General features: G+C 30.6%; 1 protein-coding gene across 1 annotated transcript; it reads right to left on the bottom strand.

The window, feature by feature from the left end:
* Positions 1-479: 479 nt before the first annotated feature.
* On the bottom strand, positions 480-16,785 carry LOC134690830 (dynein regulatory complex protein 1-like). The gene is made up of 19 exons (XM_063550933.1): positions 16,576-16,785; positions 14,682-14,882; positions 13,989-14,040; positions 13,217-13,273; positions 12,721-12,795; positions 11,978-12,115; positions 11,097-11,306; positions 10,370-10,569; positions 8,983-9,057; positions 8,310-8,456; positions 6,712-6,809; positions 5,783-5,925; positions 5,185-5,274; positions 4,204-4,293; positions 3,447-3,491; positions 2,918-3,066; positions 2,237-2,389; positions 1,186-1,288; positions 480-664 (listed from the first exon to the last, which is right to left on the bottom strand). Exons 1-19 carry the CDS (start codon positions 16,689-16,691, stop codon positions 599-601), a joined length of 2,208 nt encoding a protein of 735 aa, XP_063407003.1. The 5' UTR covers positions 16,692-16,785; the 3' UTR covers positions 480-598.
* Between the last annotated feature and the right edge of the window lie 27 nt (positions 16,786-16,812).

The following is a 16,812-nucleotide window of genomic DNA, read 5'->3' as shown; positions in this document are numbered from 1 at the left end:
CTATTAAAAAATGTTTAAACCTGCTGCATTTGTTTGCACCTGTCCTAAGTTTATAGGAACCTGATGTTCAGTGGTTGTCATTTGTTGATTTGGTTTATAAATTGTGATTTAGATGGCGAGTTGTCTCATCTTCTAATATCTATTAATTACCAACAATCTTTCTTCAATGTGACACACTACCAATACACCCCTAAATTGGTGACAGGTTAGCATAATGAAATAAAATACACAAATGTATTTTATACTAAGTAGTTACTACTGTAATCACTAGCCAGTCAACACTGAGCTTGTAAATTTGAACCCCTCTAATGGGGGTGCACTAGCCTTTATTCTTAATTGACTAGGATTGTCAGTTTTCCTATCGAAGGTCCATGGTTTTCTCCAGTTCTCCAGCTTACCCCATCAATAAAATCTGGCCGCCAAGAAATAGCCTAAATGTGGTGCTTAAAAGTGGTGTTAAAACACCAAAAATCAAAAAATCAAATGTATTTTATATATTTAAAATTTCAATAAAATGCTTCCATACAGAAGATAAATGTTATTTACACCATATCACAGCCACTTTTCAAATCCTATAATTGTTCAACGATTGGAATGTCTATCTCATTGGATTCATTTCTAACTGTAACACTCTTGTTGGTGGAATCTCCAATTCTGCATTCACCTGCAAATATAAGATTTAAATAATAATTCTAATGCATTGTTTTTGTATCAATGGTTCTGATTGGATGAAAACACAGAATCTCCAATTCTGCATTCACCTGGAAATGTAAGATTTAAATAATAATTCTAACGCATTGTTTTTGTTACAATGGTTTTGATTGGATGACAAACACAGAATCTCCAACTCATGATCAGCAATCAACTGCAAATATAAAATTCAAATGATTATTGTAATGCATTTATTTTGTATCAATTGTTTTGATTGGATGAAAAACACAGAATCTGCTTGCAAATATAAGATTCAAATATTTTTTCTAATTTATTTATTTTGTATCAATGGTTTTGATTGGATGACAAACAGCATACAGTTCTTCTTCTACTTGTATGTAACGAAGGGAACCCAACACCTTGAATCCTGTTGTGTACGATAAACCAATTCACCATGTAAGATTGAAAGGGATATTCTTGAGCTTCACAGCTGCAGGGACTTGCTTAGTTTTGGCTAATTTTTATCATATTTACCTTAGAATTAACATATTGATGTAACAACATCCTGAGTTCTGCATTCTGTTGTTTCAAAGCCTCCGTCTCGTTTATCAAGCTTGATCTGGATGTCAGTGTTTCACTGTAAAAATGAATAACAAGTAAAATTAAAACTAATTTGGTGTACCTGTTTTAGGTATGTTGTACATTAAGTTTTTTTCTTTGATTCTTATTTCTAATAAATGTTGATTGAAACCAGTAAATGTAGTGCTGTCACCTCACAATAACGAGATCTTCCCTGGGTTATACTAGGAACATTATATTCAGGTGATTTTCAATAAATGTAATTCAAGTCTATGATAAAAAAAAAAATCTTCATGAAAATGTTTTGACCATGAATGCAAAACAAAATAACCAATGCCTCATTTGTAACAACACAAAAAAACAATAAGAATTAAAAACACAATGTTAATTGTAAATGAATACCAAACAGGTCACTTTTAACTTCTTTACAAGTTTGAACCTCTTGTCATTGTTAAATATCTACCAGCAACCCTTAAGATGAATAACAAAAATAAAATCACTGATTTGTTCTCTCATATAAATAAATGAAAAATATTTGCAAGGTATATATCAATGAGATGGTAAAAATACAGCAACACAAACAAAATCTTACAAAAGACATATTTATGCTTGTATATATCTAAATTTGATTCCATATTCCAGATTCCATACTTCCATTTGAAGTCCATAACAAGATTATTGTTTCAATTACAGTATGTGGACATATTAAGTCAATCATTTCTCCTATGTATTTAAAAAAATCAATTAATTTTCAAACAATATTTTGACCTTATTTCTAATCTGATTTTCATCAAATTTTTACTCAAAATATCAGAAATATTTGCAGTTTCTAACAAAAAATTTAAATTTAAAAAATCAAGTGTTCATGATTTTATTGCAACCTTAAGTTTGGATGTCACAATATAACTGTATATACATTGTGTCTACTGATAACCATACAACCACTTCTGTTTCCCAATCTTTTCCAAATTAAGTTATAATCATTGTTAGTTGTGGAATAACAAACCTATATTTCTCTAGACCTTCTATCAATGCATCCCATAGTCTTTCTTTTGGTGTATCTATCAGTTTAGCATATTTGGACCAATATTCTGAGTCTTGTGAACTGTCTCTTTCTTCTAAAGCTTGGATCTTGAAATGAGATTGTTTTCCTTTCTCTCTACAAATACAAATTCATTCACTTGAATTAAATTCCATTTCAAATGTACAGTAAGTCCAAGTCTCAAAGCTTCTTTTGTTCACTGTGAAAGTAATATTATACCAAATTAGTCTCATTAACAATAGCAATCAATGTGTAAATCCAGGAAATACAAGAATGTGTCCCTTGTACACAGTAGCCGTATCAGCACTATCTTTTTCTATGTTCAGTGTACCTTGGAAATGGGATAAAAACTCAAATTTGGCATTAAAATTAGAAAGATCATATCATAGGGAAAACATTTGTACTAAGTTTCAAGTTGTTCAGACTTCAACTTTATCAAAAACTACCTGGAACAAAAACTTTAACCTGAAGCAGGACAGACGGATCAACAAATAAAAGAACAGACCCACAGACCAGGAACCATAATGCCCATAAATGGGGCATAAAAATAGTACTTGACCATCAAAACTCAAGTATTTGTTGAAAGTCATATAAAAAGAATAACTGTTATAAATTAACACACAGAATAAGCATTTATGAACTTACTTTGGAGGTTGTTTATTTTCCTCTACAAATGCTCTCAGACCTTTAAGCACCTCGTTAGGATGTATCAGTTCTATAGATTCACTATTTGTGGATACATTATCACCTTCTTTGCCGGTCAGTTTACGAATCTCTTCATCAATGTCTTCCATCTGTAAATGTAATCAGGACATTTCAATAACTGATTACACATTAAATTAAACGCCAACTGTTTCAGTTTGCAAAATAAAGACTGGTTCTAAACTGGACAAACTACATTAATTTAAGAATGTTCCAGCAGCTTTAGATTCAATTGTCAGTTAACTATAAAAGTAAACCTGGTAATGTCACTTTATGTTGTTTCCCTGTAGTAACTTAAATACTATGAACTGTTGAACCAATGCTTTTTGAATTATGGCATGTAAGCTGTGATCAAACTGTTAAAAGGTCATGATCAGAATGCTATGGAATTAAACATATTTAATATATTGAATAAATTAAATTATGAAGTACATGAAAATTAAACAAACAAAAATTATACAATGATAATTACCTCCCCTGTCATATCGGTTTGGGTATCAAATTCATCAGTCTCTTTCTGAAAAAAAAATAATAATAGTAATCATCAATTTTATTAAAGTTTGTGGTGAATCACTCACAAACTGAATAAAGATAAGAATTTGTCAAAGATTTAGGCATTTTCTGAAACATTATATTGTCTATCAAAGATTTTCTAAAATATAAAAATGGCTGTTTGCCTAAAACAAACATGTATGATACTCAAAGTGTACACAAATTTAAATAATCATCTATAAGCAATTTTTACATTTCTCTTACATTTTCATTAAAAATAATAGTTCAAAATGCCAATTTATAGCTAAGATTTGGAAGCGCAAGCCTTCCCATGATCTTAAGTCGGTGGTTATGAAACAGGTATTTTTTACAATTTTGAACAATTTCAAATATTTTCCTGCATTACTATCTTCCTGCCTTTTTCCCTAAAAGTTCTTCATCTATATTGTGATCAAAATGAACCATTAACTCTCCTATTTAAACAAGTTTTTTTTCAATATTTCATTATTCCTCTGTCATAATAAATAAATAATGCCTTTAGTTTTCTTGTTTGAATTGTTTTACATTGTCATTTTAGGACGTTTTATAGCTGACTATGCAGTATGGGCTTTGCTCATTGTTGAAGGCCTTACGGTGACCTATAGTTGTTAATAATTTCTGTGTAATTTGGTCTCTTGTGGAGAGGTGTCTCATTGGAACCATACCACATCTTCTTTATATTAGTACAAAGTAATTACCTCTTCTGTCTGTTGTGGTTTTCCACCCTTCACATGCATGAAGTAACTGGACAATAAATGTATGTCTTCTTCTGTTTCTATTCCTAAAGCCTGTAAAAAGTTAATATATTCGTAAAAAAATAAAATAATAATAGAACTACAATGTACCTAATATATCTTAAAAATTACTGTATAATTAATACTTTATGTACATGTATATGCTGGCAATAGACTCTTAAAGTGGATTCAATATAAAATCTAATCTCTATTCTTCAAGCACATCAAACGAATGGAACTGTTATATTCCTGACTTGGAACAGGCTGTTCCTAACTTCCTCATGCAGAAAATGGTAGAATAAACCTGGTTTTATTACTAGCTTACCCTCTCACTTGTATGATAGAAGCATACAATTCATAAAATAAATCACAGTCATTTTTAATGTTTGGATTGTTTTACATCTTGACATGCTTTCTATACAGTGTGGGTTTTGTTCATTGTTGTAGGCCTAATAATAAAAAGTGTTTAGATAAGCATGTTTTCTTAGTAAATCCTTTTTAACAATATTAGCTAACCATCTCTGTGAAGATAATTCTAATAACTTAAGGGTGTACTTAGGACTTATTGTCCGATGTTCAGACTTCTTGGTTTTTTTCCTATGATATAGGGTAAAATATTTCCCCCCTTAACACCTATTTCTCCTTTCAATTATGACTTCAATAGCTGATAAAAGGTTTATTACCAAATTTCGAGGAAATTCTCAATTTTTTTTTATTTGAGACCCAAATAATAGCAATGCTAATTTAAGGTAAAAGTCTGAGTCCCTATCATTTTTTAAAACTCAATTATCCCAGAAAGGAGCTTCATAACACATTAATCTTTTAAACTTATTCTGTTCAAAACTCTAAGATTCTTCTGACTAAGAGTATCAATTTGAAATTCTTGATTTTATAAATTTCACAAAAGTACATCCTTAAAGACACAATTCAAGTAAAACTACTTACGGTAAATATAGCATCTAGTTTCATCAGTGATCGTTCATCTTTTTCTAGAGGTGTTAATAATTTGTTTAATTTCTGTTCAACTAGATATCCCTGTAAAACAGAACAGATGATTAAAAAGTGATTAGATACAAGACAGACAATCAACTGAGAAGGCTACAACAAATATATCATGCAAAATATGAAGACAATTAAAAGGTTAAATTTCAGATGAATACACTTGTTTTGTACTGTATCATATCAATATGGAATCTAGTCAAATGGTACAATATGCTTACTACCCAAAACAATACATGAAACCATACGCAGATAAACCATTCTTAAGCAAAGCCATTGGGCTTGTCAGTCTGAGTATTACAAAAACTGGCACTTATTACAAATAAATTTTTATTTATAGGTTGTTGTTGGTCTTCTTATTTGTTGTGGATCTATGTACAATTCACGTTTTGTGGTGTTCCGAGAACTTCCAACATTTTTGGACAACTGTCATGCTTTTAAAAAAGTAAGACCGAAATATAATTGAATTATCTTTTATCTTTGTTACAACTCTATTAAATTACCCTGAAAAAAAAATTACACAATAACTTATCAACAATCTTACTGATTCATCACAAAGCAGTTCCAGTATTGATTTAATGACATTGGCATTGATTTTGGACAACAGGGTACTTTTGACTGGTTTCCTGTCTGCTGGTATACTATCAGCATCATCCTCTTCTTTTGGTTCTTCAACCTGACTTCCAGCTGAAATAAAAAAAAATATCACTGTTACTATGTATTATGAGGTAAAACTAATGGATAGTAGGTTTATTTACTAGCAGTAATGAGCTGTGCATGTCCACTAACCCAATCTACCAAATTGACTATATTTAAATTAAGATAATTTTCTATTAATGAAATTTAAGTTATTTTCTTTACTTCGATGTGGGAGGTCAATATGCTAGAATTCCGTCAAATATCAACTAAGGTGTTGAAATGTGGTTCTCATGTCTTTTTGATAAAAAATATTATAAGGACCTACGAGCTACAGTTCTACAGCTAAAATCAACCAAATACAATTTGTTATACTGACTACTTGACTTTAAAAAACAAGAATGTGTCCACAGTACACCAATGCCCCACTGGCAGTATAATTTTCCATGTTCAGTGGACCATGAAATAGGAGTCTTAACTTTAATTTAGCATTTAAGTTAGAACTATATCATTGCAAACATGTGTAATAAGTTTAAAGTTGATTGGACTTCAACTTCATCAAAAACTATCTCGACCAAAGTTTTTAACCTGAAGCGGAACAGACGAACTGATGGACTAAAAAGCAAAAGGACAAATAGAAGCACAGACCAGAAAACATAATGCCCATAAATGGGGCATGAAAATAATGATAAGGACATTCATAGATAGCCTTTTTATTGGCTTTCAATAAATATCATAGTTCTAAGTTTCTTTCAATTTCACTCTTTTTTTTTTTCTTTTTTTTTTTTTGGGGGGGGGAGAGGGTTGCATACTTTCTATAGATTCCTAAATTCCTACCTGTTTGTGACATGATTTCCTGAACAAGCTGGTGAGCTGACATACCACCCTTCTTACTCTCATCAATGTTGAGGGGTCCTACATTGTCTAAGAATGCTCTAAAATAGGGAAAAAAATTACATCAGACAGTTGTCGATTATGAAAATCAAACAAATATATAGTATAGAAAATTTTATTTACATCCATTAGTTAATACATGTACTACAGTTTTTGTTGATATTGTTATTTCGCTACCATCACTGACAAGACATGTAGGGCTCTAGATGGTCTATCGTGGACAAGAACTTTAGTGGATAGTTGTCTCATTGGCAATCATACCACATCTTCTTATTTTTATATAGACATGGCATTTTCTTTTCTATCATTATAAGAATTGCAGATAAAACACCATCAAATTAGGTTCAGCTTTTGCAAACAAATCAATAGTAAAAAAAACTGCCAAGCTTTAATTTTATCAAGCAAGATTGGGAGGCATATCTAAAACACTTTAAATGTCAAAACCATCCTGCCTCATTTTTCATGTGTCTGTCCCAGTGATTCGATGGTTTTCATTAGTTGCTATTTATAATATTTGTTCTTTGCTTGGTCATTGATTATGTTGATCAGCATGTTTGCTTTACTCATGCTTAGGCCAAATAAAAATATGTGTGTGGTTCCAGTTACATACTTTTGAAAAATAGGGTAGGTAGGTCAGCAAATTTTTTTTTTTTTTTTCTAAATTTAATTTTGGATTGTCAAAATCTGGAAAAAAATCGTGTGTTTACTGAAATTGTTTCCAGTATTACACACGTCAATACCGGATGTCAGCGTTTGGTTGCAAAATAAAGACAGTCATTTACGTTTTGACAACAAATTGTTATGAATTCTTGCATTTTATCAATAACAAAAACTTCTGATGGAAATTCAGATGACAGAAATCTACGAATTTTATATTATTTTAATTAACAATCCTCAAAATTTTATCGTTTGAAATTCATTTTTTAGAAATGAAAAAAAAAGTTCAGGGTTGGGGGGTTTAAACTAGGGTCAGTCGGGTTACTGGAACCACACATGTATTTTTATTTGGCCTTATATATCTACATCATTTAGACTCTGGTGGATAGTTTTCTCATTGTCAATCATACCACATCTCCTTATTTTTATATTGAAATGAAAGCAACTTAAGGTGGTACCTAACACTACAGGGAGATAACTCTGTAAAATAAGCTAAATCTTTAAATAATGTTATTTTGGTAAGGGAATATTAAGCTTCTCAATGATCAAAATTAGTGTTTGTCAAACTGCTATATAACCAGTGTAATTTTTCTGATAAAATGGTTGGTTAAAATTTTTTGAAATTTTTATATTTTTGTAAAAGGGTCAAAGTAAATACTTTGTCAAAATTTTATGAATTTAAATGTGCCAAATTAATTTTAGTGAAAGTGTTGGGTACCACCTTAACCACACAAAAAAACATAAGTCTACTAATACAATATACAGACAAAGTGTGACTGACAATATTAGTTGTGTAATTATTTGTGTATACATTAAAAAACGTCTATTGCTGCTGTTTTTCAATTTTACGCAGAGCTATTTTTTACATCCTTTACTTGACTTACACATCAGGAGTTTGGTATTTGAGTCCTAATTGATGCTCGAATACAATTCTGTCAGCCTCCAACACGCCATGGGCTAACTCTTTACACTCCTCCTCGTTCATACACCATACATCGTGAAACTTCTTGGCATCAGCTTGCATGAAGTGTCTGGAAAATAAAACATATCAATGGTTTGAAATAAGGCACTTAATTAAAAAAAATCATTAACCAAGAAATAAAGTCTATATCTTGAAAATGACAATGGAGTGGTTAAAGTGTTATTACATGAAGTTATAAAACAGTTTTAAAATAAATTATAGGAAAATTTATAAAGCTTGTTTTTACACCACCATTCATAATTTATATTTTAATTTATACCAAAAATAACTTTACTTCCAATATCAAAATAAGAAGATGTGGTATGATTGCCAAGAGACAACTATATTACCAAAAAATAAAGTACCTCACATGGCCCGAGCACTGAACTTAAATCTTAATTGAGCAGCTATGACTGCCATATTTTTCCTATAAAATCAAATCGATGACACTCAGACTCCCTCCACCATTAAGAAACTGACCTCCATGAAATATCACATAAGTACTAAAAGTTGTGTCAAACACCAATCAACCAATCATAAATTCAATATGTGGTCATCAACCCTCTTTTTAAATTTGATATGTGACTAGTTTTTACCTTGACTTTCTTTGTAAATCTCTAAATTGTTCTGTAATTCTTTTATAATCATCGCTCAGTTGTGTATTTTCATCTCTGTAAATAGAAGAAATTATTCATGATAACATGTCAAAAACAAAGAAATATGACAGTTGGTCCGATATACATTCACTACCTAAACTAAATCTGCTCTCATGAATGATCAGTATAGATTATCGGGTTTTCTACACATTGATATTTAACGATATCTCTATGTAGAAAGCCCGATTATCTGTTTATCGTTCTGTTTATGGTATTTTTTCCTCTCCCTAAGACAGTTTTACGCTTGATGAAAGCAAGCTTGATAACGTCTCCTCTTGCATTGTGAAGTCACTGATAATGCCTGGTCTCGTTTTGAAGTCTTGATAGGAGAATTATTGAGCGACAGAGCAGGGTGATATAGGCATAGGGAAGGACAATAAAATAAATCTATTCTGACCTTCTCCTATCTTGCCAAAACTTGAATAAAAGGATTACCATGAAAAGATTCATAACACTATGTAAATTTCTAATTCAAAAAGAATAAAGAGGCATTAAAACTTCTCAAATGGTATAAAGATTACAAGAAACTATAAGGCAACTATTTTAAATCTTTTGACGAGTCACACCTCACATTGGACAATTTTTTTTTTTTATTGGTATTAACTATACATTTTAATTTGAATAATTTCTATGCATAGTCTGCAACTGTTTGAAAATTTAGGTGATATAAGAACTCTTCAAAACAGACAAAAATATATCTTTTATTTTGTTATTTGAATGTTCCAAAACCAATCAAGTCTTATACATGTACATGTGTATGTGCACTTTTATTAAGGGGATTCAATCAGACACATCTCAAATGCTACATTAGGCCACACTTAAAAATATTTTGGTTTGCCCAAACCCTACCAACCATTGAGACAGTGGGTAGGTAGGTAGGCATTCTCTTTCTTTTTTTGGCAAAGAGAAATTTAAGTATCAAATATCTACTAGTCTCCATGAGTAGGCAGCTATTTTCTGGGTAGATCGGGTTAGGGAAAACAAACCTATTTTTTTATGGTCTTAAATGTATGCAATATAATGCTGAGTTCACACGTAATTCAAATTAGATTCACATTAAATAATTGAAATTAGTTTAATTTGCATTCGAAGCGTTTTACGTCCTAACGTCAATTCTAATTCGAATTGCAATGCGCATCAAATTCCCTTTACTTTCCAAACGACGTTAGCTTTTAATTCGTATTAACAAAAATGTATTTCTAATGCGAATTGACTAATTCGAATTTGTTAATTTGAATCAATTCGAATTAAAAGAGAAGAGTGTGTGAACGTGATAAGCGAATTCGATTTGAATTATATGTCCATGTGAATGAGGCATTAAACTTACTTGTACTGTTTTTCCTGTTTTGCTAGTTTTATCTTCAGTCCACTCAACACATCAGAGAGTCTTGTGATCTTTCTTTTTTGTTGTGATCTTGTTATATTATTTTCATCTTCACGTTTCCTTAAGACTTGGTAATTATACTCTAGTTTTTCCTGATTGAGTTGGTATGTGGCTTTCATCTGTTGTAGCTGTTGTTCAAGTATCTGGAAAAATAAATTGGTTACAGTATTCCAGCAAAGAAAATAGGGAAAATAATCCCAAATCTATATTTGTGAATAATTTAATTTTGGATGTAACGCGTCATCTGATTGCCTGACGTTATTTTGTAATGAGCCCATAGACATGATTTAGTCATGTGACTGTGGGGTCATCAACGTTTTTTCATGGTTTTATATGGTTTAAAATGGAATTTAGAATTAATTATAAGAAATTACTCTAATATTTTTTCTGTCTATTCGAAATAACATAAAAAATGTGGTGCACACTGTTAAATAACATGATTAATATTAAAAAAAAAATCCACAATTTCAAATGAAAAACAGGTTAAATTTTTAATGTTTTTTTTAAACAATTCAGTATTGAAGTAAACAGCCAATCACCAACATAATAAGTTTTAATAGAATAAAATAGACAAAAAGTAGTCAAGACATTTTACTGTACCAATAAACATTATCTGTTAGTTCAATATTATGTGTAGTTGTGAATTTTAAAGTTGGAAGATTGTATATACCTGAATATTTGTTTCCAGGCTGATTTTTATATCATTATATTCCTCTGAATCTTTGATTCTGGTTTCATGAATTGAGTTTTCAAAATCCTCGACACGTTTTTCACGCCCCTTCATGTATTCTATTTCTTTCTGTCTCCTTCCTTCCATCTTATCTTCCCACTTTTTCTTTTGAAGTTCTAACAATTCATTTCTTTCAGCTGTGAAGGCATTCTAAAATATACAAAAAATTCTGTACTTGTTTATGTCAGTTAGATACAGAAAAATGGAGAATGTATAAAAGTTTTGGTCTTGATCATAAAAAAGATTCTGTTCAGATTTCATAAAATTCTATAAAGGATTAATATTGATGTCTAAAAATAGTTAAAACAAAGGCTGAACCATTATATTGTGGAAGTTGACGATACTCAAGACAGAATGTAGGAAGCCGCTTCTGCCGCAAACAGTTTTCTTTGACAAAAATGTGTTTTAGATTTATAGTACATTCAGAAAATAAAAACTGAAATTATCTCCCCTTTGAGTTAAAATTATCAGGGGAAAAATTCTTAAAATATTTTATCATTTGATGGATATTTTTATATGTAATGTACACAAAATTACAGTATTAAAAGTAGCAACCCATTTCTATCAACTATGCTTTGAAAATGATATAACTAAACAAAATGAAATGAATCACCCATAAAAAAAATCTATTTCAATCATGCGATTTAAAAAAATAATGAATTGTATATAATAATAATTAAAAGAACAGAACCAACATTTTCTATTTACAGTGTAATCAAAATTACTGAAATACACTACATAAAATAATTGCTTCTGAAAAATAGTCAGACATAAATAGTTTATCTACAAAACCGTCTTCAAACAATGGGAGACAACTCTACCTCAATTTCTCTCAACTCTTCTTTATAAGCCTTAGTCAGTGAGGCTATCTGTTCATCCATTCTGGCTGTCATCAGTTCTATATCTTCTGCTTGTTTCTTCAAATCTTTCACATGAGAATCATCTTTTTCTTTAAGAACCTGAAAATTCAAGAGTGTGTTTGAAAAGAAATACAGAAATTGCTAAAACTTTTTATTTTGAAAGTGTTTATGTATATTCAAAATTAGTTAGTTTTGAAAAAAAGATACCAATGATCTTATAACATATTGGGTCTAAAAAAAAACACAGCTAAATAGAAAAATTAAGAAAAGACAATTAATGTCGTAAGTCAGGAACAGGACGATCAGTGGTTTAAAATTGCTGATGAGATTTTACAAGTGTTTCTTGTTTTTTTTATAAATAGATTACACTCTTTGTTTTCCTGTTTCAATTGTTCTACACTAGTCATTTGGGGCTCTCCATAGCTTGCTTTTTGGTTTGAGCCAAGGCTCTGTGTTGAAGGAAATACTTTGATCTATAATGGTTTAATTTCTACAAATTGTGACTTGGATAGAGAGTTGTATCATTGGCACTCATACCTTTTCTTATTATTTCTAAAAAGTCAACGATAAACTATAGGAAAAACTACAGCCTGAGCAACACAAATTCCAGAAAAAACTGCGGGAGTTCTTAGATGCTTCAAGGTACTAGTGGAACCCTTTGGGTTGAATTTGATTTACAGCTGATACCCCTTGTTCTACATTACCTTCTGATAGTCGTTGATGATTTTATTTTTGTCTGATACCAATTGGTCACAGGAATCTTTTTGCTGCTTTAATTCCTGAAAAAATAAACAGCACATAAATTGTATATCTACCAACTCTCAAGCAAATATATCACAATAAAATTTTCACAACTTAAGCCAAGGTTAACAATTCCAAACAATTTTCTTACCAAGACTTTGTTTTCATGTTCCAGTATTTTTCAATTATACTTTAAAATTATTGTTGTTTACATTCTCTTCTTTTTTTTTAACTCAGAATCTTATATCATTTCATTATGACCGGTGTAAAAGTTGGATATAGCCTTGTCCTCCACATGTATAAGTTATAACTGTTTGTTTAAAGGATGTTTATATGATGTGATAAATTTTGATCAAAACGTCTATCATTCCACATATCCTTTTTTTTATATTTACATACAAAAAAGGAGCAATGTGCCACAAAATAGTTATAAATGAAAGTTTATTGTTATAGACTTACAGCTCTCAGTGATTGTGGAATTTCTTTTTGTAGTGCTGATTCCCACTTCTTTGTAATCTGAAAAAACAAAGCAGACCATAATTCAATTTAATGCCCCTTAAATTATTGACATTGTGCAATTAATCAGAAATCCACAAAGTTATATACCATACACTTTAAAGTGGCAGCTTTTTGAAAGAATTTAAAACCCGGTACAGGTACATAAAAGGTTAAGCTAGTGCATACACATTTAGTTTTCCTGAGGGTGTTTTTCTTACAATATATCTATTTATAAACATATGCATATTTGGTATATTATCTGACTCGCTCTATCTCTGCATGTATATGTAATTAGGTATTGTCTCATGGCAAATTGTCTCATGCACATATATATATATACTGAAATATCTCTATAAAAGCAGACTACTACAATTTAATGGTTATAAAAAACTGAAATGTATGTGGAAAGTTTTACTCAATTTCTAAAACATACTATAACTGTTAATTTTTGTGTCATTTTGGTCTCGAGTGGAGAGTTAATTTCTGTGTCATATTGGTCTGGAGTGGAGAGTTGTCTCATTGGCATTCATACCTTATCTTCTTATCTTTATAGAACCCTCACTATTTAATATATATATATCTAAATACATAACTGATAATGTTTTAAGTACTCTAAGAGAACAGTTTACCAAAACATTGATGAATTTTTATTTCACAATTATTTTTAAATTGTGCAATGACAGTGTTTTAATCTAAAAAATACTCAGAACTTTGCAGTTAATAAAAACCTTACATTTTCAAACTTTTCAGCCATCGTCTTCCCTTCATGCTTAAGTTTACCATTTCTGAAATTAAAATCTTTCATTATATTTGACACAATACATACAATAGAAAATAAATTAAACATAAAAATCTGTAAATGTTTTCCTTCCTCTGGCATGTTGTCTGGTTACAAATCCTATTAATAGAAAATGTCACTTATTTTCATGTAACAGTATTTTTTTTATATACTGTGGATTCATTTATTTTCGTGGATATCAATTTTTATGGATTGCTGAAAACTTGCATATTTGTGGATATTTGATTTCATGGTTTTATCAATCATTGTATACAAAGCTTATTCAAAATATGCTATTGGTTGGACATTTGAATTCGTGGTTCACCAGTACCCACGAATTCCATGAAAATTGGTATCCAACGAATATTAATGAATCCACAGTGTTAATGTATAGATATTTAATTATTTAAAAAGATAATAACTTACATGGAATTACTGGGATATCAATATTTTAAATAATAGGAGCATGTAGATGAAATCATGTAAATCTGCACTAATCTTTAATTTTCATAAGTAATTTCATTTATTCTAGAAAACCTTTAATTAATATCTTCTTTATATTTATGGAGAAAATAAACAAATTTGGAAACATGAAGTAACTTTTGATGATTATACAAAATGTGATTTATCATTTTTGATTGTTTTTACCTGTCCTGTTTTTTAACCTCCTCATCTGTTCTCCTGGCTGCCTCCCTTGCATCACAACCAACACGTATATTGGTGACCAGTTCAACACCATCTTCAATTAACTTAGTTAAACGAAGTCGACTCGCTTCTATTTGTTTTCTGCTCTTACTGAGTTCCTCTTTAGCTTCTTTTGCATCGTCTAAATCTTCTCCTCTTTCAGCCCTAAAATATAAAGCTGGATTAAATTTTGCATTAAGTCTCAAAATAATCAAATTTGCCCATGCTTATTAGTTTTTTGTTCTCAACTTGTATGACCTAAGAACAAAAACAATGGGAACTTGTCATACATGTCATAACTGGGTTGAGCCAAACATCAATCCCTGACTAAGCCAAAAAGACGCAATCATTATAAAATTATGCACTATTCCAAATCAAACAGAGCTCTAGACTGTTTAGTCGTTTTAAAATATTTGGAAATTTTGTTTCTGTTTTGAAATTCATGAGAAAAATCCTTTATTAAACAGAAGAGTTTTTTTACATATACTGATTCAAATTCAGTTTAAACTTATTCTTTTAATGTGCATTTAAATTTAATTTCTATTTTTCTATCATGTTTTCTCTTACAGGGACTGTACAGTTTTCTCATAGTGTACATCTAATGTGCAATATTTATTACATATTTTTACAGCAACTTTTGTGATGTCCAGTAATGGCAGACAAATTACTATCTTGATCTTGATAGGTTTACGGTGATACATGTACATCCAAGGATATTAATACACTGTGCATATGTCAAGTAATTTACTTAAGTGGGACCCCCTTTACAATTTCACTTAATGTTTTAGCTAGTTCTTCTGCTTTCTGAATTTTGAAGAAGATATCTGGCGGTACGTGTAGTAGGTTCCAGTCTTTGATGGTATTTGGAATGAAACTGTATTTCTGTTTTCGTTTTCAGTCTGAGGAAATGTTGTTTTGTGTATGGCAGTCTTTTAGTGATGTAATTGCAGTTCGTATCAGTCTTTTATATGCCTGGAGTTTAACTTCAAGTGGACATGTGGATAGATTTCTTTTAAGTAAATCTTAAATGTCCTTTAAGATTTATTGGCTTTTTTTGCATATCTCCTATGTGCTTTCCCCAGTGTAATCATTTGTGATGTTTACTCGTAGATGTTTTATAGATGTTGTAAATTGGAGTTCAATATTTTTTAGAGTATATTTAAAACGTCAGATGTAATTTTCTTCTTGCCGTTCAATGTCATCAGATCATGTTGCATTTAAAGGGATTACGCTTTCACGCTTACTGTCTTGTCAGTTAGCAATTCTCGTTTTTATTGTAATTTTTGGTGTCCCATGGCCACTAGATTTAATTTCGTGTTCAGGACACATAATTTGAATTTCACGTGTCACGCTTACAAAAAAATCGACAATCACACGTTGTGCTTAGACCCCAATGAGACCCACATTCAACTGGTTAAAATCTCAAACCCCAATTCGTTACCAATATAAGGTGTATTCTCTTCACTGAATTCCATATTTTAATAAATTATTAATTGAAGACTGAATTCACAAAATCGACAATTACCGATAATTTCCATGTATATATTTCAAGTTTCATTCTCATCACAGTTTGTAATAAAACCAGATGCAGGTACTATAAGCCTATGAATAGGTCTACACATCCTTGCATGCAAAGTGGCGCAGACACTACCAAAAAAATTGCCAACATGCTTTAAGATTGTTGCCACTGTTGAAAAGCAAACAGGAGGTCACAGCACCTGCTGTATATTAAGAAATGGTTGTGTAAAAGCTTTAAATGATATAATTTGTGTTTATGCCTAAACTTATTAAAACTAATGAGTTTTGAGAATTTTAATTTCCTAAATTATGTTGACATGTGTTGAATACTTATAATAACCTCTTTGCAGCTTCTATTCTACGTGTGATTCGCAATCTTCGGGCTGCAACTCTCTCCTCCGGATTCTCAGAATCAACAGTTGGCCCTTCATTATCTGAATCCCCATTTGAACTCATGATTTCGGCACAATTTTTAAGATCTTTATTTTAGTTGTTATTGTTGCTATGAAGGTTCCGGCCATTGATCACGTGTTGTTGTACTTCCGGTATTAATTTATCTATATTTTAATTTATTTTA

The sequence above is a fragment of the Mytilus trossulus genome, chromosome 11 (assembly GCF_036588685.1).
Source record: "Mytilus trossulus isolate FHL-02 chromosome 11, PNRI_Mtr1.1.1.hap1, whole genome shotgun sequence".
Taxonomy (NCBI): domain Eukaryota; kingdom Metazoa; phylum Mollusca; class Bivalvia; order Mytilida; family Mytilidae; genus Mytilus; species Mytilus trossulus.
The sequence above is the reverse complement of the archived record's forward strand: the minus strand, read 5'-3'. Positions and strand labels throughout refer to the sequence as shown.